General features: G+C 51.7%; 1 protein-coding gene across 1 annotated transcript in view; it reads left to right on the top strand.

Moving 5' to 3' along the window:
- The window catches only part of LOC147094577 (integrin alpha-X-like), a 248,610-nt gene that overhangs the window by 116,255 nt on the left and 111,009 nt on the right, over nt 1–21,346 (top strand). The window contains exons 12-15 of the mRNA XM_085974224.1: nt 5,483–5,631; nt 11,445–11,585; nt 15,620–15,823; nt 16,908–17,038. Coding sequence (XP_085830350.1) covers nt 5,483–5,631; nt 11,445–11,585; nt 15,620–15,823; nt 16,908–17,038 — 625 coding nt within the window. The remainder of the gene's footprint in view (nt 1–5,482; nt 5,632–11,444; nt 11,586–15,619; nt 15,824–16,907; nt 17,039–21,346) is intronic.

Raw genomic sequence — 21,346 nt, 5'->3', positions numbered from 1 at the left:
ATCACTCAAAGTAGCAACGCAATTTAATAAGGCCATAAAATAAAAAAACAAACCAAGCACTGGGTTCATTTCCAGAGGGATAGAATAGAAAAGCAGAGAAGTGATGTTAAACTTGTATTGATCCTTGGTTAGACCACACTTGGACCTCTGTGCACAGTTCCAGTCTGGTTAGACCACACTTGGAGCACTGTGCACAGTTCCGGTCTGGTTAGACCACACTTGGAGCACTGTGCACAGTTCCGGTCTGGTTAGACCACACTTGGAGCACTGTGCACAGTTCCGGTCTGGTTAGACCACACTTGGAGCACTGTGCACAGTTCTGGTCTGGTTAGACCACACTTGGAGCACTGTGCACAGTTCTGGTCTGGTTAGACCACACTTGGAGCACTGTGCACAGTTCCGGTCTGGTTAGACCACACTTGGAGCACTGTGCACAGTTCTGGTCTGGTTAGACCACACTTGGAGCACTGTGCACAGTTCCGGTCTGGTTAGACCGCACTTGGAGCACTGTGCACAGTTCTGGTCTGGTTAGACCACACTTGGAGCACTGTGCACAGTTCCGGTCTGGTTAGACCGCACTTGGAGCACTGTGCACAGTTCTGGTCTGGATAGACCACACTTGGAGCACTGTGCACAGTTCCGGTCTGGTTAGACCACACTTGGAGCACTGTGCACAGTTCCGGTCTGGTTAGACCACACTTGGAGCACTGTGCACAGTTCTGGTCTGGTTAGACCACACTTGGAGCACTGTGCACAGTTCTGGTCTGGTTAGACCACACTTGGAGCCCTGTGCTCAGTTCTGGTCTGGTTAGACCACACTTGGAGCACTGTCCACAGTTCTGGTCTCCTAAGACCACACTTGGAGCACTGTGCACAGTTCTGGTCTGGTTAGACCACACTTGGAGCACTATGCACAGTTCTGGTCTGGTTAGACCACACTTGGAGCACTGTGCACAGTTCTGGTCTGCTAAGACCACACTTGGAGCACTGTGCACAGTTCTGGTCTGGTTAGACCACACTTGGAGCACTGTGCACAGTTCTGGTCTGGTTAGACCACACTTGGAGCACTGTGCACAGTTCTGGTCCGGTTAGACCACACTTGGAGCAATGTGCACAGTTCTGGTCTGGTTAGACCACACTTGGGGCACTGTGCACAGATCTGGTCCGGTTAGACCACACCTGGAACACTGTGCACAGTTCTAGTCTGGTTAGACCACTCTTGGAGCACTGTGCACAGTTCTGGTCCGGTTAGACCCCACTTGGAGTACTGTGAACAGTTCTGGTCTGGTTAGACCACATTTGGAGCACTGTGCACATTTCTGGTCTGGTTTGACCATACTTGGAGCATTGTGCGCAGTTCTAGTCTGGTTAGACCACTCTTGGAGCACTGTGCACAGTTCTGGTCCGGTTAGACCACACTTGGAGCACTGTGCACAGTTCTGGTCTGGTTAGACCACACTTGGAGCACTGTGCACAGTTCCGGTCTGGTTAGACCACACTTGGAGTACTCTGCACAGTTCTGGACAGGATAGACCACACTTGGAGCATTGTGCACAGTTCTGGTCTCCTAAGACCACACTTGGACCTCTGTGCACAGTTCTGGTCTAGTTAGACCACACTTGGAGCACTATGCACAGTTCTGGTCTGGTTAGACCACACTTGGAGCACTGTGCACAGTTCCGGTCTGGTTAGACCACACTTGGAGCACTGTGCACAGTTCTGGTCTGGTTAGACCACACTTGGAGCACTGTGCACAGTTCTGGTCCGGTTAGACCACACTTGGAGTGCTGTGAACAGTTCTGGTCTGGTTAGACCACACTTGGAGCACTGTGCACAGTTCTGGTCCAATCAGACCACACTTGGAGTACTGTGAACAGTTCCGGTCTGGTTAGACCACACCTGGAGCACTGTGCACAGTTCTGGTCTGGTTAGACCACACTTGGAGCACAGTTCTGGTCTGGTTAGACCACACTTGGAGCACTGTGCGCAGTTCCGGTCTGGTTAGACCACACTTGGGGCACTGTGCACAGTTCTGGTCCGGTTAGACCACACTTGGAGTACTGTGAACAGTTCTGGTCTGGTTAGACCACATTTGGAGCACTGTGCACAGTTCTGGTCTGGTTAGGCCACACTTGGAGCACTGTGCACAGTTCTGGTCTGGTTAGACCACACTTGGAGCACCGTGCACAGTTCTGGTCCAGTTAGAGCACAATTGGAGCACTCTGCACAGTTCTGGTCTGGTTAGACCACACTTGGAGCACTGTGCACAGTTCTGGTCTGGTTAGGCCACACTTGGAGCACTGTGCACAGTTCTGGTCTGGTTAGACCACACTTGGAGCACTGTGCACAGTTCTGGTCTGGTTAGACCACACTTGGAGCACTCTGCACAGTTCTGTTCTACATGTTATTAAAACGATATAGAGGCACTGGAGAAGGTGCAGATAAGAGATTATAACTGAGCGGTTATATCTATCAGTTCTGGTTGAACAGGCTGGGGCTCTTTTCTCTAGAAAAGAGAAGGCTGAGGGGTGATCTGATCGAGGTTTGTAAGATTATGAAAGTGTTTCGATAGGGTTGATGTGGAGAAGATGTTTCCAGTTGTGGTGGAGGCCAGAACTAGGGGCCATCAACATAAGACAGTCACTAATAAATCCAATAGGGAATTCAGGAGAAGCTTCTTTCCCCAGAGAGTGGTGAGAATGGGGAACTCGCTACCACAGGGAGTGGTTGAGGCGAATAGTAGAGATGCATTTAAGGGGAATCTAGACAAACACATGAGGGAGAAAGGGAGAGAAGGATATGGTGATAGGGTGAGATGAAGAGGGGTGGGAGGAGGCTCGTGTGGAGCAGAAACACCGGCACTGACCAGTTAGGTTAGACCAGGAGGACGTACGGTGTTCAGTTCTGGGCACCACACCTTAGGAAGGATGTATTGGCCTCGGAGGGAGTGCAGCGTAGGTTTACCAGAATGAGACCCGGACTTCAAGGGTTATGTTATGAGGGGAGATTACACACACTAGGGTTGTATTCCCTAGAGTTTAGAAGGTTAAGGGGCGATCTGATCGAAGTTTTCAGGATATTAAGGGGGAACTGATAAGGTAGCTAGAGAGACACTACTTCTGCTGGTTGGGGAGTCTAGGACTAGGGGGCAGAGTCTAAAAATTAGAGCCAGACCTTTCAGGAGTGAAGTTAGGAAACACTTCTACACACAAAGGGTGGGAGAAGTTTGGAACTCTCTTCCGCAAACGGCAGTCGATGCTGGGGGTTAATTGTTAATTTTAAATCTGTGATTGATAGATTTTTGTTAACCCAAGGTATTAAGGGATTCGGGCCAAAGGCGGGTAGATGGAGTTAGGTCGCAGATCAGCCATGATCTCATTGAATGGCGGAGCAGGCTCGAGGGGCTCAATGGCCTCTTCCTGTTCCTATTTTCTCATAAGAACACAAGAAATAGGAGCAGGAGTCGGCCATTCGGCCCCTCGAGCCTGCTCCGCCATTCAATGAGATCATGGCTGATCATCGACCTCAACTCCATTCACCGGCCGATCTCCTATACCTTGATTCCACTAGAGTCCAAAACTCTATCGATCTCAGCCTTGAATACAGAAACATAGAAACATAGAAGATAGGAGCAGGAGTAGGCCATTCGGCCCCTCGAGCCTGCTCCGCCATTCAATGCGATCATGGCTGATCATCCAAATTCAGTACCCTGTCCCTGCCTTCTCCCCATATCCCTTGATCCCTTTAGCCTTAAGAAATATATCTAACTCCTTCTTGAATATATTTAATGAATTGGCCTCCACTGCCTTCTGTGGTAGAGAACTCCACAGGTTCACCACTCTCTGGGTGAAGAAATTCCTCCTCATCTCTGTCCTAAATGACTTACCCCTTATCCTTAGACTGTGACTCCTGGTTCTGGACTCCCCGACCATCGGGAACATCCTTCCTGCATCTAGTCTGTCTAGTCCTGTTAGAATTTTATAAGTTTCAATGAGATCCCCTCTCATTCTCCTAAACTCCAGCGAGTATAAGCCCAATCGACCCAATCTCTCCTCATATGTCATTCCTGCCATCCCAGGTATCAGCCTGGTGAATCTTCGCCACACTCCTTCCATGGCAAGAACATCCTTCCTCAGATAAGGCGACCAAAACTGCACACAATACTCAATATACTCAACGACTGAGCATCCACAGCCCTCAGAGAATTCCAAAGATTCACCACCCTCTGAGTGAAGAAATTCCTCCTCATCTCAGTCCTAAATGGCCGATCCCTTATTCTGAGACAGTGACCGCTGGTTCTAGACTCTCCAGCCAGGGGAAACATCCTCTCAGCATTTACCCTGTCAAACCCTTTAGAGTTTTATATGTTTCAAAACATCAGAATGGTCCTGTCTCTGTTCTGTTGAATGGTAAGTAACTCTGCAGTTATGAATCAGCACCACAGGGGTTGAACGTGCCTCCTCCTGTTCCAATTTTGGAAAGTGTAGATGAGCAGAGAGGCGGCAATAGATTGGGAAAAGGGGAAGTGCAACGAGACCTGGGTGTCCTTGTGCACCAGTCGCTGAAGGTAAGCATGCAGGTGCAGCAGGCGGTTCAGAAGGCAAATGGTATGTTGGCCTTCTTAGCGAGAGGGTTCGAGTACAGGAACAAGGATGTCTTGCTGCAGTTGTACAGGGCCTTGGTGAGACCACACCTTGAGTATTGTGTGCAGTTTTGGTTGCCTTATCTGAGGAAGGATGTTATTGCCATGGAAGGAGTGCAGTGAAGATTCACCAGACTGATACCTGGGATGGCAGGAATGACGTATGAGGAGAGATTGGGTCGATTGGGCTTATATTCGCTGGAGTTTAGAAGAATGAGAGGGGATCTCATTGAAACTTATAAAATTCTAACAGGACTGGACAGACTAGATGCAGGAAGGATGTTCCCGATGGCGGGGGAGTCCAGAACCAGGGGTCACAGTCTAAGGATAAGGGGTAAGCCATTTAGGACAGAGATGAGGAGGAATTTCTTCACCCAGAGAGTGGTGAACCTGTGGAATTCTCTACCACAGAAGGCAGTAGAGGCCAATTCATTAAATATATTCAAGAAGGAGTTAGATATATTTCTTAAGGCTAAAGGGATCAAGGGGTATGGGGAGAAGGCAGGGACAGGGTACTGAATTTGGATGATCAGCCATGATCTCATTGAATGGCGGAGCAGTCTCGAGGGGCCGAATGGCCTACTCCTGCTCCTATCTTCTATGTTTCTATGTTAGACCTTGGTGTCCACATACAGTAATCCCTCAAGGCAGCCGGGCAAGTTGATAAGGTGGTGAAAAAAAGAGTACTTGGGTTTATCAATAGAGGAATGGAATATAAAAGCAACGAGATCACGCTCGAACTGTATAAGTCGCTGTTTAGACCTTGGCTGCCGTGTTGCGGACAATTCTGGGCACCGCGCTTCTAAGGTTGCCTTGTGTTCTGTGATGTTCCCGTACTAGGTTACTCCGCCAAGGCCGCAGTCCAGGGGAACAAGACGCTCTACGTGGTGGGGGCTCCTCGCTACCAGCACAAGGGGAAAGTGATCGTCTTCGAACCGGGCGTCAACGGGAGCCGGTGGCAGACGCGGCAACAGATCGAGGGAGAGCAGGTGCCACGCGACCATTCTGAAAGGGGGCAATCCGGGTCCGAGGTGGGGGGGGGGGGGGGGGGGATGGAATGGAGTCACGAGTTAAAGACAGATTGAGGGACACCCCCTTCCCAACTCTTGTAACGTCCAATTAAAAATAAAACCATCAGCCAATAGGTTCGCATTTACATTTGGCGGCCATTTCGCGCACAGCAAGATCCCACAAAGAGCATAACGTTCCCAGTTGATCGTTTTGGTTTTTTTTTTTTGGAAGGGTTGCTGTCGATTGAGGGAGGGATGGTGGTTCCCCCTGGACACCCAGGAGGGTTTCCAACCCTTGGTTCTCCTTCCAATAGTGTCCAGGAGATCTTTAACACCCAGCTAAACTGGGGTGCGAGCCCCACACACACTCCAGATACTCCAGCCCCCGTAATCCAGGCCAACGCTCCCCGCTTGCCAGTACAGAGGGAGCGCCGCACTTTCGGAGGGTAGTACTGAGGGAGCGCCGCACTGTTGGAGGGGCAGTACTGAGGGAGCGCCGCACTGTCGGAAGGGCAGCACTGAGGGAGCGCCGCACTGTCAGAGAGACAGTCCTGAGGGAGCGCCGCACTGTCGGAGGGGCAGTACTGAGCGAGCGCCGCACTGTCGGAGGGGCAGTACTGAGGGAGCGCTGCACTGTCGGAGAGGCAGTACTGAGGGAGCGCCTCACTGTCGGAGAGGCGGTACTGAGGGAGCGCCGCACTGTCGGAGAGGCAGTACTGAGGGAGTGCTGCACTGTCGGAGGGGCAGTACTGAGGGAGCGCCGCACTGTCGGAGAGGCAGTACTGAGGGAGCGCTGCACTGTCGGAGGGGCAGTACTGAGGGAGCGCCGCACTGTCGGAGGGGCAGTACTGAGGGAGCGCCGCACTGTCTGAGGGTCAGTACTGAGGGAGCGCCGCACTGTCGGAGAGGCAGTACCGAGGGAGTGCCGCACTGTCGGAGGGGCAGTACTGAGGGAGCGCCGCACTGTCGAAGGGGCAGTACTGAGGGAGCGCAGCACCGTCGGAGGGGCAGTACTGAGGGAGCGCCGCACTGTCGGAGGGGCAGTACTGAGGGAGCGCCGCACTGTCTGAGGGTCAGTACTGAGGGAGTGCTGCACTGTCGGAGGTGCAGTAATGAGGGAGCGCCACACTGTCGGAGGGGCAGTACTGAGGGAGCGCCGCACTGTCGGAGGGGCAGTACTAAGGAAGTGCTGCACTGTCGAAGAGGCAGTGCTGAGGGAGTGCCGCACTGTCGGAGGGGCAGTACTGAGGGAGCGCCGCACTGTCTGAGGGTCAGTACTGAGGGAGCGCCGCACTGTCGGAGAGGCAGTACTGAGGGAGTGCCGCACTGTCGGAGGGGCAGTACTGAGGGAGCGCCGCACTGTCGAAGGGGCAGTACTGAGGGAGCGCAGCACCGTCGGAGGGGCAGTACTGAGGGAGCGCCGCACAGTCGGAGGGGCAGTACTGAGGGAGCGCCGCACTGTCGGAGGGGCAGTACTAAGGAAGTGCTGCACTGTCGAAGAGGCAGTGCTGAGGGAGTGCCGCACTGTTGGAGGGGCAGTACTGAGGGAGCGCCGCACTATTGGAGGGTCAGTACTGAGGGAGCACCGCACTGTCGGAGGTGCAGTAATGAGGGAGCACCGCACTGTCAGAGGGGCAGTACTGAGGGAGCGCCGCACTGTCCGAGGTTCAGTACTGAGGGAGTGCTGCAATGTCGGAGGTGCAGTAATGAGGGAGCGCCGCACTGTTGGAGGGGCAGTACTGAGGGAGCGCCGCACTGTTGGAGGGGCAGTACTGAGGGAGCGCCGCACTGTCGGAGGGGCAGTACCGAAGAAGCGCCGCACTGTCGGCGGGGCAGTACTGAGGGAGTGCCGCACTGTCGGAGGGGTGGTACTGAGGGAGTGCTGCACTGTCGGAGGGGCAGTACTGAGGGAGTGCTGCACTGTCGGAGGGGCCGTACTGAGGGAGTGCTGCAATTTCGGAGGGGCAGTACTGAGGGAGCGCCGCACTGCCAGAGGGGCAGTACTGAGGGAGCGCCGCATTTTCGGAGGGGCAGTACTGAGGGAGTGCCGCACTGTTGGAGTGGCAGTACTGAGGGAGCACCGCACTGTCAGAGGGGCAGTACTGAGGGAGTGCCGCACTGTCGGAGGGGCCGTACTGAGGGAGTGCTGCACTGTCGGAGGGGCCGTACTGAGGGAGTGCTGCACTGTCGGAGGGGCAGTACTGAGGGAGTGCTGCACTGTCGGAGGGGCCGTACTGAGGGAGTGCTGCACTGTCAGAGGGGCAGTACTGAGGGAGCTCTGCATTGTCAGAGGTGCTGTCTTTCAGGACGAGATGATACACCGAGGTACCCATCTGCTCTCTGAGGAGGAATCCCGCGCACAGTTTCGGAAGAAGAACAGTGGGGTTGTGTTCTCCCCAACATTCCACCCTCAACCGACACCGTCCAAAAAAAACCAAATGCTGGACATTCAACACTGTTGTGTGTTTGTGTGATCTTGCTGTGCGCAGAATGATTGCCACGTCTCCCCATGTCACAGCCATATTGCTGCCCATTGAGCGAGAAATGATCGGAGAGGCTTCCGATAGATCTTCGTGGTGTTCCCTTCAGTTCTGCATGATCCTTCTCAGGGTAACGGGGACGCACTGAGTTACGTTACCTGCAAGGCTGCTCTCAATACTCCGTCGCCGAGACAGTGATCGATTCTTGGATGCGGGGGGAGGTGGAAGTGGAATCATTCTTGGGGCACCTGGATATTGTGTTGGGGAGACTATGGGATTGTGAAAGAGATAGATCAATCCATTTATGAGTTTGCACTGGTATTGATGGGACAATGTAGAGCGAATTTACTCCGTATCTAACCGATGTTGTACCTGCCCTCGGAGTGTTTGATGGGACAGTGTAGAGGGAGCTTTACTCTGTATCTAACCCGTGTTGTACCTGCCCTGGGAGTGTTTGATGGGACAGTGTAAAGGGAGCTTTACTCTGTACCTGCCCTGGGAGTGTTTGATGGGACAGTGTAGAGGGTGCTTTACTCTGTATCTAACCTGTGTTGTACCTGCCCTGGGAGTGTTTGATGGGACAGTGTAGAGGAAGCTTCACTCTATCTAACCCGTGCTGTACCTGCCCTGGGAGTGTTTGATGGGACAGTGTAGAGGGAGCTTTACTCTGCATCTAACCCGTGTTGTACCTGCCCTCGGAGTGTTTGATGGGACAGTGTAGAGGGAGATTTACTCTGTATCTAACCCGTGTTGTACCTGCCCATGGGAGTGTTTGATGGGACAGTGTAGAGGGAGCTTTACTCTGTATCTAACACCGTGCTGTACCTGCCCTGGGAATGTTTGATTGGACAGTGTAGAGGGAGCTTTACTCTGTATCTAACCCGTGCTGTACCTGCCCTGGGAGTGTTTGATGGGACAGTGTAGAGGGAGCTTTACTCTGTATCTAACCCATGCTGTACCTGCCCTGGGAGTGTTTGATGGGACAGTGTAGAGCGAATTTACTCTGTATCTAACCCGTGTTGTACCTGCCCTGGGAGTGTTTGATGGGACAGTGTAGAGGGAGCTTTGCTCTGTATCTAACCCCGTGCTGTACCTGCCCTGGGAGTGTTTGATGGGACAGTGTAGAGCGAATTTACTCTGCATCTTACCCGTGTTGTACCTGCCCTGGGAGTGTTTGATGGGACAGTGTAGAGGGAGCTTTACTCTGTATCTTACCTGTGCTATACCTACCCTGGGAGTGTTTGATGGGACAGTGTAGAGGGAGCTTTACTCTGTATCTAACCAGTGCTGTACCTGCCCTGGGAGTGTTTGATGGGACAGTGTAGAGGGAGTTTTTCTCTGTATCTAACACCGTGCTGAACCTGCCCTGGGAATGTTTGATGGGACAGTGTAGAGGGAGCATTACTCTGTAACTAACCCGTGCTGTACCTGCCCTGGGAGTGTTTGATGGGACAGTGTAGAGAGAGTTTACTCTGTATCTAACCCGTGTTGTACCTGCCCTGGGAGTGTTTGATGGGACAGTGTAGAGGGAGTTTTTCTCTGTATCTAACACCGTGCTGAACCTGCCCTGGGAATGTTTGATGGGACAGTGTAGAGGGAGCATTACTCTGTAACTAACCCGTGCTGTACCTGCCCTGGGAGTGTTTGATGGGACAGTGTAGAGAGAGTTTACTCTGTATCTAACCCGTGTTGTACCTGCCCTGGGAGTGTTTGATGGGACAGTGTACAGGGAGCTTTACTCTGTATCTAACCCGTGCTGTACCTGCCCTGGGAGTGTTTGATGGGACAGTGTAGAGGGAGCTTTTCTCTGTATCTAACACCGTGCTGTACCTGCCCTGGGAAGGTTTGATGGGACAGTGTAGAGGGAGATTTACTCCGTAACTAACCCGTGCTGTACCTGCCCTGGGAGTGTTTGATGGGACAGTGTAGAGGGAGCTTTACTCTGTATCTAACATGTGCTGTACCTGCCCTGGGAGTGTTTGATGGGGACAGTGTAGAGGCAGCTTTACTCTGTATCTAACCCGTGCTGTACCTGCCCTGTGAGTGTTTGATGGGACAGTGTAGAGGGAGATTTACTCCGTAACTAACCCGTGCTGTACCTGCCCTGGGAGTGTTTGATGGGACAGTGTAGAGGGAGATTTACTCCGTAACTAACCCGTGCTGTACCTGCCCTGGGAGTGTTTAATGGGACAGCGTAGAGGGAGCTTTACTCTGTATCTAACCCCGTGCTGTAGCTGCCCTGGGAGTGTTTGATGGGACAGTGTAGAGAGAGTTTACTCTGTATCTAACCCGTGTTGTACCTGCCCTGGGAGTGTTTGATGGTACAGTGTAGAGGAAGCTTTACTCTGTATCCAGCTCGTGCTGTACCTGCCCTGGGAGTGTTTGATGGGACAGTGTAGAGGGAGCTTTACTCTGTATCTAACCCATGCTGTACCTGCCCTGGGAGTGTTTGATGGGACAGTGTAGAGGGAGCTTTACTCTGGATCTAACCGGTGCTGTACCTGCCCTTGGAGTTTTTGATGGGACAGTGTAGAGGGAGTTTCCTCTGTATCTAACCTGTGCTGTACCTGCCCTGGGAGTGTTTGATGGGACAGTGTTGAGGGAGCTTTACTCTGTATCTAACCCGTGCTGTAACTGCCCTGGAAGTGTTTGATGGGACAGTGTAGAGGGAGCTTTACTCTGTATCTAACCCATGCTGTACCTGCCCTGGGAGTGTTTGATGGGACAGTGTAGAGGGAGCTTTACTCTATATCTAACCCGTGCTGTACCTGCCCTGGGAGTGTTTGATGGGACAGTGTAGAGGGAGCTTTACTCTGTATCTAACCCGTGCTGTCCCTGCCCTGGGAGTGTTTGATGGGACAGTTTAGAGGGAGCTTTACTCTGTATCTAACCCATGCTGTACCTGCCCTGGGATTGTTTGATGGGACAGTGTAGAGGGAGCTTTACTCTGTATCTAACCCATGCTGTACCTGCCCTGGGATTGTTTGATGGGACAGTGTAGAGGGAGCTTTACTCTGCATCTATCCCATGCTGTACCTGCCCTGGGAGTGTTTGATGGGACAGTGTGGAGGGAGCTTTATTCTATATCTAACCCGTGCTGTACCTGTCCTGGGACTGTTTGATGGGACAGTGTAGAGGGAGCTTTACTCTGTATCTAACCTGTGCTGTACCTGTCCTGGGAGTGTTTGATGGGACAGTGTAGAGGGAGCTTTACTCTGTATCTAACCCGTGCTGTACCTGCCCTGGGAGTGTTTGATGGGACACTGTAGAGGGAGCTTTACTCTGTATTGAAGTTTTCCAATTGTGTTCCAGATTGGCTCGTACTTCGGATCGGAGCTGTGCACCCTGGATCTTACTGGCGATGGAGAGACTGATTTACTCCTGATTGGCGCCCCTCTGTATCATGACCAGGGATTCGGGGGAATAGTGATTGTCTACACAATGTCTCCTGAGGTAAGGATCCACATCCAATCTTGAGATCCAAGAAATGAATGAGCCAGGAGGGCATTAATGAAGAAGAGAGTCTAACTAACGCCGCTTGACATTCAACAGCAACACCATCACCTTCAAGTTCCCCTCCAAGTCGCACACCATCGTGACTTGGAAATATATCGGCTGTTCCTTCATCGTCGCTGGGTCAAAATCCTGGAACAGGACCAAGAAACCGTATAATGAGCCGTATATTTTTTTCCTGCTCATACCGGCATTGTGCTTTGAGCTGGCCCTGTAGAGGGCCCAAATTGTTGTTAAGTAAACACAGCCCGAGGTCAGTCAGAGTTGAATTTTTTTTTATTTATTCCAACTGCCATGCATCTGCCCAATAACCCAACCTGTCCAAATCATACTGGAGTTTCTCGGCATCCTCCTCACAGCACACACGCCCACCCAGCTTTGTGAGACCATTCAGCCCATCGTGTCCGCGCCGGCCAAGAAAGAGCTCGCCAGCCTAATCCCACTTCCCAGCTCATGGTCCGTAGCCCTGCAGGTTAGAGTATCCCAAGTGCACACCCAAGTACTTTTTAAATGTGATGAGGGTTTCTGTCTCTACCACCATTTCAGGCAGTGAGTTCCAGACCCCCACCACCCTCTGGGTGAATAAAGTTCTCCTCAACTCCCCTCCAAACCTTCCACCAATTACTTTAAATCTATGGCCCCCTGGTCATTGACTCCTCTGCTTTGGGAATTAGGTCCTTCCTATCCACTCTATCCAGGCCGCTCATAATTTTATACACCTTTTATAAAGCGCTGGTTAGGCCACAACTGGAGTATTGCGTCCAGTTCTGGTCACCACACTTTAGGAAGGATGTGAAGGCCCTTGAGAGGGTGCAGAGGAGATTTACCAGAATGGTTCCGGGGATGGGGGATCTTAGCTACAAGGACAGGTTGGAGAAGCTGGATTTGTTTTCATTAGAGCAAAGGAGGTTGAGGGGTGATTTGATAGAGGTGTACTAGATTATGATGGGTTTGGACAGGCTAGACGGGGAAAGGCTGTTCCCACTATCAAATCAAATCAAATCAACATTTATTGTCATTGTTAGTGCACAAGTGCAGTACAACGAAATGTAGGCTTGCGGCTCCCGAGAGTGTACATTTAGATTAAGACATTTAAACATTCAACATACATTTGGCTTGTAATACATTAACATAAACCTAACCATAATAAAGTGCATTGGCAGATGTGCAGGCTTTAGAGTTTATTTGTGGAGTTCAGTAGGATGACAGCCCTGGGAAAGAAGCTGTTCCTAAATCTGGTCGTACGGGTGCGAATGCATCTGTAGCGTCTCCCAGATGGCAGGAGGGCGAACAGACTGTGGCTGGGGTGGGTAGGGTCTTTGATGATGGACCGTGACCTCCGTAAACAGCGTTTCTGGTATATGTGCTCTATGGTCGGTAGCCGGGTGCCGGTAATGCGTTGGGCAGTTTTGACTACCCGCTGCAGGGCTTTCCGGTCATAGTAGCTACAGCTGCCATACCATACTGTGATACAGTTTGTCAGGATGCTCTCTATAGTGCAGCGGTTAAAGTTAGAGAGGATCAGGGGTGACAGGTTACATCCCTTCAGCCTCCTTAGGAAATATAGGCGCTGCTGGGCCTTCTTCACCAGAGAGGAGGTATTGAGGGACCAGGAGAGGTCTTCCGTGATGTGGACTCCGAGGAACTTAAAGCTGTCCACCCTTTCCACCACAGCCCCATTGATGTGGATGGGGGTGTGACTTCCGCCTTTAGACTTCCTGAAGTCCACAATGATTTCTTTGGTTTTCTTGATGTTCACTAGTTGATGGTACAAGGACTAGGGGACACAGAATTAAGGTTTCGGGCAAGAGATACAGGGAAGACGTGAGGAAAAACTTCTCCTCAACTCCCCACTAATCCTTCTACCAATTACATTAAATCTGTGTCCCCTGGTTATTGACCCCTCTGCTAAGGGAAATAGGTCCTTCCTATCCACTCTATCTCGGCCCCACATAATGTTGTACACCTCAATTAGGTCTCCCCACAGCCTCCACTGTTCCAAAGAAAACAACCCCAGCCTATCCAATCTTTCCTCATCGCTAATATTCACCAGTTCTGGCAACATCATTGTAAATCTCCTCTGTAACCCCTCTAGCGCAATCACATCCTTCCTGTAATGTGTGATGTGCCTCAATAATTCCGAGACTCGATGTTAGCAGAACAAAAACAAGGCTTTTATTAACTTAGAAAGTAACACGTAAGAGAGAGAGATGTCTTCCTTCTGGAGACTGAGGCCAGACTGAAGCTAGCTTACAAACGGGGCCAGGTATGGGCGGAGCCCTACACACAGCACATTCCAGCACATTCCAGTATACAATACAGCACATTCCAGTACACAATACAATGAGGTCTGGGGGAAGGGAAATGACACTGAAACCGATCTCAGTCACAGGCAGTGGTGAGTGGAATATTTCATCACAATGTGGTGACCAGGACTGCCATGGAGAGAGTGCAGCGAAGATTCACCAGACTGATAGCTGGGATGGCAGGAATGACGTATGAAGAGAGATTGGATCGATTGGGCTTATATTCGCTAGAGTTTAGAAGAATGAGAGGGGATCTCATTGAGACTTATAAAATTCTAACAGGGCTGGACAGACTAGATGCAGGAAAGATGTTCCCGATGGCGGGGGAGTCCAGAACCAGGGGTCACAGTCTAAGGATAAGGGGTAAGCCATTTAGGACTGAGATGAGGAGGAATTTCTTCACCCAGAGAGTGGTGAACCTGTGGAATTCTCTACCACACAAGGCAGTAGAGGCCAATTCATTAAATATATTCAAGAAGGAGTTGGATATATTTCTTGAGGCTAAAGGGATCAAGGGATATGGGGAGAAAGCAGGGACAGGGTACTGAATTTGGATGATCAGCCATGATCTCATTGAATGGCGGAGCGGGCTCGAGGGGCCGAATGGCCTACTCCTGCTCCTATCTCCTATGTTTCAATGTTTCTATGCATGCAGTATTCTAGCTGTGGCCTAACTAGTTCGAGCATAACCTCCCTACTGTCAACAAGGGCAGACGTCAATGACGAAGCCCAACACCACCTTCAGTGTGCCAGTGCAGCCTTCGGTCGCCTGAGGAAGAGAGTGTTTCAAGACCAGGACCTCAAACCCTGCGCTAAGCTCATGGTCTACAGAGCAGCAGTGATACCTGCCCTGCTGTATGCCTCAGAGACATGGACCATGTACAGCAGGCACCTCAAAGCCCTGGCGAGGTACCACCAACGCTGCCTCCGCAAGATCCTGCAAATCCATTGGCACCAACGTCAGTGTTCTTGCTCAGGCCAACATCCCCAGCATCGAAGCTTTGACCACGCTCGATCAGCTCCGATGGACGGGTCACATTGTCTGCATGCCCGATACGAGACTCCCAAAACAAGCGCTCTACTCGGAGCTCCGGCACGGCAAGAGAGCCCCAGGTGGGCAGAGGAAACGCTTCAAGGACACCCTCAAAGCCTCCTTGAAAAAGTGTAACATCCCCACCGACACCTGGGAATCCCTGGCCCAAGACCGCACAAAGTGGAGGAGAAGCATTCGGGAAGGCGCCGAACACCTCGAGTCTCTTCGCCGGGAGCAAGCGGAAGCCAAGCGCAGACAGCGCAAGGAGCGCACGTCAACCCAGGCACCCCACCCACCCACCCCTTCAACCACCGTCTGCCCCACCTGTGACAGAGACTGTAGGTCCCGCATTGGACTCATCAGTCACCTGAGAACTCATTTTTAATGTGGAAGCAAGTCATCCTCGGTTCCGAGGGACTGCCTAAGAAGACGAATAACCTCCCTGATGTGACATCTGCAGTGTGACGTCTCTAGTGTGACGTCCGGCTGCACTGGTCTGCAGTTTTAGACAAATGGTTTATTTGAATGTAAACGCGTTGTGACTCTCTTGCGACGCTTCAGTCACCGGTTTACCCTTTCCACAGATTCACCTCTTCTCTCGCTCTCTCTCTCTCTCTCTCTCTCTCTCTCTCCAGGGCGAGTTCTCCTGCCCCCAGTCACTCCGCGGGGACGAGGGGAACGGGCTGGGCCGGTTCGGGAGCGCCATCGCGGCCCTGCGGGACCTGAACGGGGACGGGCTGGGAGACGCGGCCATCGGAGCCCCACTGGAGGACGAGCATCGCGGGAGTGTCTACATCTACCACGGGGAGAGGAGCGGAATCAGTCCCAGATACAGCCAGGTCAGAGGTCAGCCCGGGACACCGGGTCAGAGGGCAGCCCGGGGGCACCGGGTCAGAGGTCAGCCCAGGGCACCGGGTCAGGGGTCAGTCCGGGGCACTGGGTCAGGGGTCAGCCCGGGGCACCGGGTCAGAATTCAGCCTGGGCCACCGGGTCAGGGGTCAGCCCGGGGCACCGGGTCAGGGCTCAGCCTGGGACACCGGGTCAGAGGTCAGCCCGGGACACCGAGTCAGCCCGGGGCACTGGGTCAGAGGTCAGCCCGGGGCACCGGGTCAGGGCTCAGCCCGGGGCACCGGGTCAGAGGTCAGCCTGGGGCACCAGGTCAGAAGTCAGCCTGGGCCACCGGGTCAGAGGTCAGCCCGGGGTACCAGGTCAGGGCTCAGCCCGGGACACTGGGTCAGAGGTCAGCCCGGGACACCGAGTCAGCCCGGGACACCGGGTCAGAGGTCATCCCAGGACACCGGGTCAGAGGTCAACCCGGGCCACCGGGTCAGAGGTCAGCCTGGGACATCGGGTCAGAGGTCAGCCTGGGGCACCGGGTCAGGGCTCAGCCAGGTCAGGGGTCAGCAGAGGGACCAGCCCCTGTATTAATTTGAGTCCTTGAACTAAATTGGGCCCTGAATTAATTGAGGCCAGTTTATTAATTGAGGCCTGTGTAATAATTGAGGCCTGTGTAATAATTGAGGCCTGTTTATTAATTGAGGCCTGTATAATAACTGAGGCCTGTTTATTAATTGAGGCCTGTATAATAATTGAGGCCTGTTTATTAATTCAGGCCTGTTTATTAATTGAGGCCTGTATAATAATTGAGGTCTGTTTATTAATTGAGGCCTGTTTATTAATTGAGGCCTGTATAATAATTGAGGCCTGTATAATAATTGAGGTCTGTTTATTAATTGAGGCCTGTTTATTAATTGAGGCCTGTGTAATAATTGAGGCCTGTGTAATAATTGAGGCCTGTGTAATAATTCAGGCCTGTTTATTAATTGAGACCTGTATAATAATTGAGGTCTGTGTAATAATTGAGGCCTGTTTATTAATTGAGGCTCGGTCCTTCCCTTCATTTCCCTCTGCTCCAATACCCAGAGAATCGCGGGTGTCCAGGTGTCCACAGGCTTGCGGTACTTCGGCCAATCACTGCACGGCTCCATGGACGTGACCAGGGACGGTCTGACGGACATCGTCGTGGGAGCGTTGGGGAAGGCCGTGCTTTTCCGGTGAGAACATAAGAATTAGGAGCAGGAGTCGGCCATTCGGCCCCTCGAGCCTGCTCCACCATTCAATGAGATCATGGCTGATCTTCGACCTCATCTCCACTTTCCCACCCGATCTCCATATCCCTTGATTCCCCTAGAGTCCAAAAATCTATTGATCTCAGCCTTGAATATATTCAACGACTGAGCCTCTTCAGCCCTCTGGGGTAGAGAATTCCAAAGATTCCCCACCCTCTGAGTGAAGACATTTCTCCTCATCTCAGTCCTGAATGGCCGACCCCTTATTCTGAGGCTGTGACCCCCGTGTTCTAGACTCCCTAGCCAGAGGAAACATCCTCTCTGCATCTACCCTGTCAATCCCCTTCAGAATCTTGTATGTTTCAATGAGATCACCTTTCATTCTTCTAAACTCCAGAGAGTATCGGCCTAGTCTACTCAATCTCTCCTTATAGGACAATCCCCTCATCCCAGGAATCAGTCTGGTGAACCTTCGTTGCACTCCCTCTATGGCAAGTATGCAACATTCTGCAAATCCATTGGCAGGATAGGCGTACCAACGTCAGTGTTCTCGCTCAGGCCAACATCCCCAGCATTGAAGCTCTGACCGCGCTCAGTCAGCTCCGATGGACGGGTCACATTGTCCACATTCCCGATACGAGACTCCCAAAACAAGCGCTCTACTCAGAGCTCCGACACGGCAAGAGAGCCCCGAGTGGAGAGAGGAAATGCTTCAAGGACACCCTCAAAACCTCCTTGAAAAAGTGTAACATCCCCACCGACACCTGGGAGAAGTGGAGGAGAAGCATCCGGGAAGGCGCCGAACACCTCCAGTCTCTTCGCCGGGAGCAAGCGGAAGCCAAGCACAGGCAGCGCAAGGAGCGCACGTCAACCCAAGCACCCCACCCACCCGCCCCTTCAACCACCGTCTGCCCCGCCTGTGACAGAGACTGTAGGTCCCGCATTGGACTCATCAGTCACCTGAGAACTCATTCTTAATGTGGAAGCAAGTCATCCTCGGTTCCGAGGGACTGCCTAAGAAGAAGGGATATGGCAAGTATATCCTTCCTTAGGTAAGGAGACCAAAACTGTACACAATACTCCAGGTGTGGTCTCACCAGGGCCCTATATAATTGCAGTAAGACGTCTTTACTCTTATACTCCAATCCCTCTGTAATAAAGGCCAACATACCATTTGAAACATAGAAAGATAGAAGCATAGAAGATAGGAGCAGGAGTAGGCCATTCGGCCCCTCGAACCTGCTCCGCCATTTAATGAGATCATGGCTGATCATCCAAATTCAGTACCCTGTCCCCGCCTTCTCCCCATATCCCTTGATCCATTTAGCCTTAAGAAATATATCCAACTCCTTCTTGAATGTATTTAATGAATTGGCCTCTACTGCCTTCTGTGGTAGAGATTTCCACAGGTTCACCACTCTCTGGGTGAAGAAATTCCTCCTCATCTCTGTCCTAAATGGTTTACCCCTTATCCTTAGACTGTGACCCCTGGTTCTGGACTCCCCGACCATCGGGAACATCCTTCCTGCATCTAGTCTGTCCAGTCCTGTTAGAATTTTATAAGATTCAATGAGATCCCCTCTCATTCTTCTAAACTCCAGCGAGTACAAGCCCAATCGACCCAATCTCTCCTCATACGTCATTCCTGCCATCCCAGGTATCAGCCTGGTGAATCTTCGCTGCACTCCCTCCATGGCAAGAACATCCTTCCTCAGATAAGGTGACCAAAACTGCACACAATACTCAAGGTGTGGTCTCACCAAGGCCCTGTACAACTGCAGCAAGACATCCTTATTCCTGTACTCAAACCCTCTCGCTACGAAGGCCAACATACCATTTGCTTTCCTAATTACTTGCTGTACCTGCATGTTAACTTTCAGTGATTCGTGTACAAGGACACCCAGGTCCCTCTGCACACCAACATTTCCCAGCCTCTCACCATTTAAAAAGCTGTAGCCTCGTGCAACTCGCACTCAGGACCTCTCACCCGCGCCCCGCTCCCGACTACCCCCCCTCCTCTCCCCCGCCCCATCCACCCCCCATCACCTCACCAAAGGGCAACCAGTCCCACTTGTAGGCAGGGTATCAGAGACAGGGAAAAGAGGGCAGTGAGGCTTCATAGAGCGGGACCAGGGATTGGGGAGGGTAGAGTTCTGGGCATCCCATGACAGGAAGGGCTGTCAGAGCCCTGGTACTTCCATTGATCTCATCGCTGTCGGTGGGATCTTGCTGTGCGCAACATTGGCTGCCCTTCCCCTTCCCCGCACCTCCCCACCCCCCCCCGCCATAACAGGGACAACCTGGGTGTAAGCGGTTGGGTGTGAAGTGCCTTCTGGAGCTTCTAGGAGTTGAGCGAAGGACCTCGATTGTGTTGGTCAGTCTATAGTCAGCATGGCTTTGTCAAGGGAAGATCATGTCTGACTAATTTGATTGAATTTTTCGAGGGGGTGACTAGGTGTGTGGATGAGGGTAGTGCAGTGGATGTGGTATACATGGATTTCAGTAAGGCTTTTGACAAAGTCCCGCATGGGAGACTGGTCAGGAAGGTAAGAGCCCATGGGATCCAGGGTGCCTTGGCACATTGGATCCAAAACTGGCTGAGTGGCAGGAGGCAGAGGGTGATGGTCGAAGGTTGTTTTTGTGACTGGAAGCCTGTGTCCAGTGGGGTACCTCAGGGATCGGTGCTGGGTCCCTTGCTGTTTGTAGTGTACATTAATGATTTGGATGTGAATGTAAAAGGTATGACCAGTAAGTTCGCAGATGACACGAAAATTGGTGGGGTGGTAAATAGCAAGGAGGGTAGCCTCAGTCTGCAGGACGATATAGATGGGTTGGTCAGATGGGCGGAACAGTGGCAAATGGAATTTAACCCTGAAAAGTGTGAGGTGATGCATTTTGGAGGGACTAACAAGGCAAGGGAATACACGATGAACGGTAGGACCCTAGGAAGGACAGAGGATCAGAGGGACCTTGGTGTGCATGTACATAGATCCCTGAAGGCAGCAGAACAGGTGGATAAGGTGGTTAAAAAGGCATATGGGATACTTGCCTTCATTAGCCGAGGCATAGAATATAAGAGCAGGGAGGTGATGATGGAGCTGTATAAAACGCTGGTTAGGCCACAGCTGGAATACTGTGTGCAGTTCTGGTCGCCACACTATCGGAAGGATGTGATTGCATTGGAGGGAGTGCAGAGGAGATTCACCAGGATTGTTACCTGGGCTGGAGCGCTTCAGCTATGAAGAGAGACTGGACAGGCTGGGGTTGTTTTCCTTGGAGCAGAGAAGGCTGAGGGGGGACCTGATTGAGGTGTACAAAATGATGAGGGGCATAGATAGGGTAGATAGAAAGGAGCTTTTCCCCTGAGTAGAGGGGTCAATAACCAGGGGGCATAGTTTCAAGGTAAGGGGCAGGAGGTTTAGAGGGGATTTGAGGGAGAACTTTTTCACCCAGAGGGTGGTTGGAATCTGGAACTCACTGCCTGAAAGGGTGGTAGAGGCAGGAACCCTCACAACATTCAAGAAGCATTTGGATGAGCACTTGAAACGCCATAGCATACAAGGCTACGGACCAAGTGCTGGAAAATGGGATTGGAATAGACAGGGCTTGATGGCCGGCGTGGACATGATGGGCCGAAGGGCCTCTTTCGGTGCTGTATAACTCTATGACTCTATGACTCTATCTCCCCAGGTTAGTTAGTGAAGTCACTGAAGCCATTGGGAGGAACTGAAAGAAATCAGTATTTGTAGGGAAATGGTGTTCGGGAAATTGATGGGATTGAAGGCCGATAAATCCCCAGGGCCTGATAATCTACATCCTAGGGTACTTAAGGAAGTGGCCCTAGAAATAGTGGATGTATTGCTGGTCATCTTCCAAAGTTCTACAGACTCTGGAACAGTTCCCATGGATTGGAGGGTAGCTAATGTTACCCCACTGTTCAAAAAAGGTGGTAAAGAGAAAACGGGGAATTACAGACCGGTAAGCCTGACATCGGTAGTGGGGAAATTGCTCGAGTCCATTATAAAAGATGTAATAGCAGAACACTTGGAAAACAGTGACAGGATCGGACAAAGTCAACATGGAATTACAAAAGGTAAATCGTGCTTGACTAATCTACTGGAATTTTTTGAGGATGTAACTGGTAAAATAGATAAGGGAAAACCAGTGGATGTGGTGTATTTGGACTTTCAGAAGGCTTTCGATAAGGTCCCGCATAAGAGATTAGCGTGTAAAGTTAAGGCACATGGGATTGAGGGCAAGGTACTGACTTGGATAGAGAACTGGTTGGCAGAT

Source organism: Somniosus microcephalus, unplaced genomic scaffold (assembly GCF_052327205.1).
Source record: "Somniosus microcephalus isolate GS21.2 unplaced genomic scaffold, FLI_Smic_1.0 unresolved_chr1, whole genome shotgun sequence".
In the NCBI taxonomy this organism is placed as follows: Eukaryota; Metazoa; Chordata; class Chondrichthyes; order Squaliformes; family Somniosidae; genus Somniosus; species Somniosus microcephalus.
The sequence above is the reverse complement of the archived record's forward strand: the minus strand, read 5'-3'. Positions and strand labels throughout refer to the sequence as shown.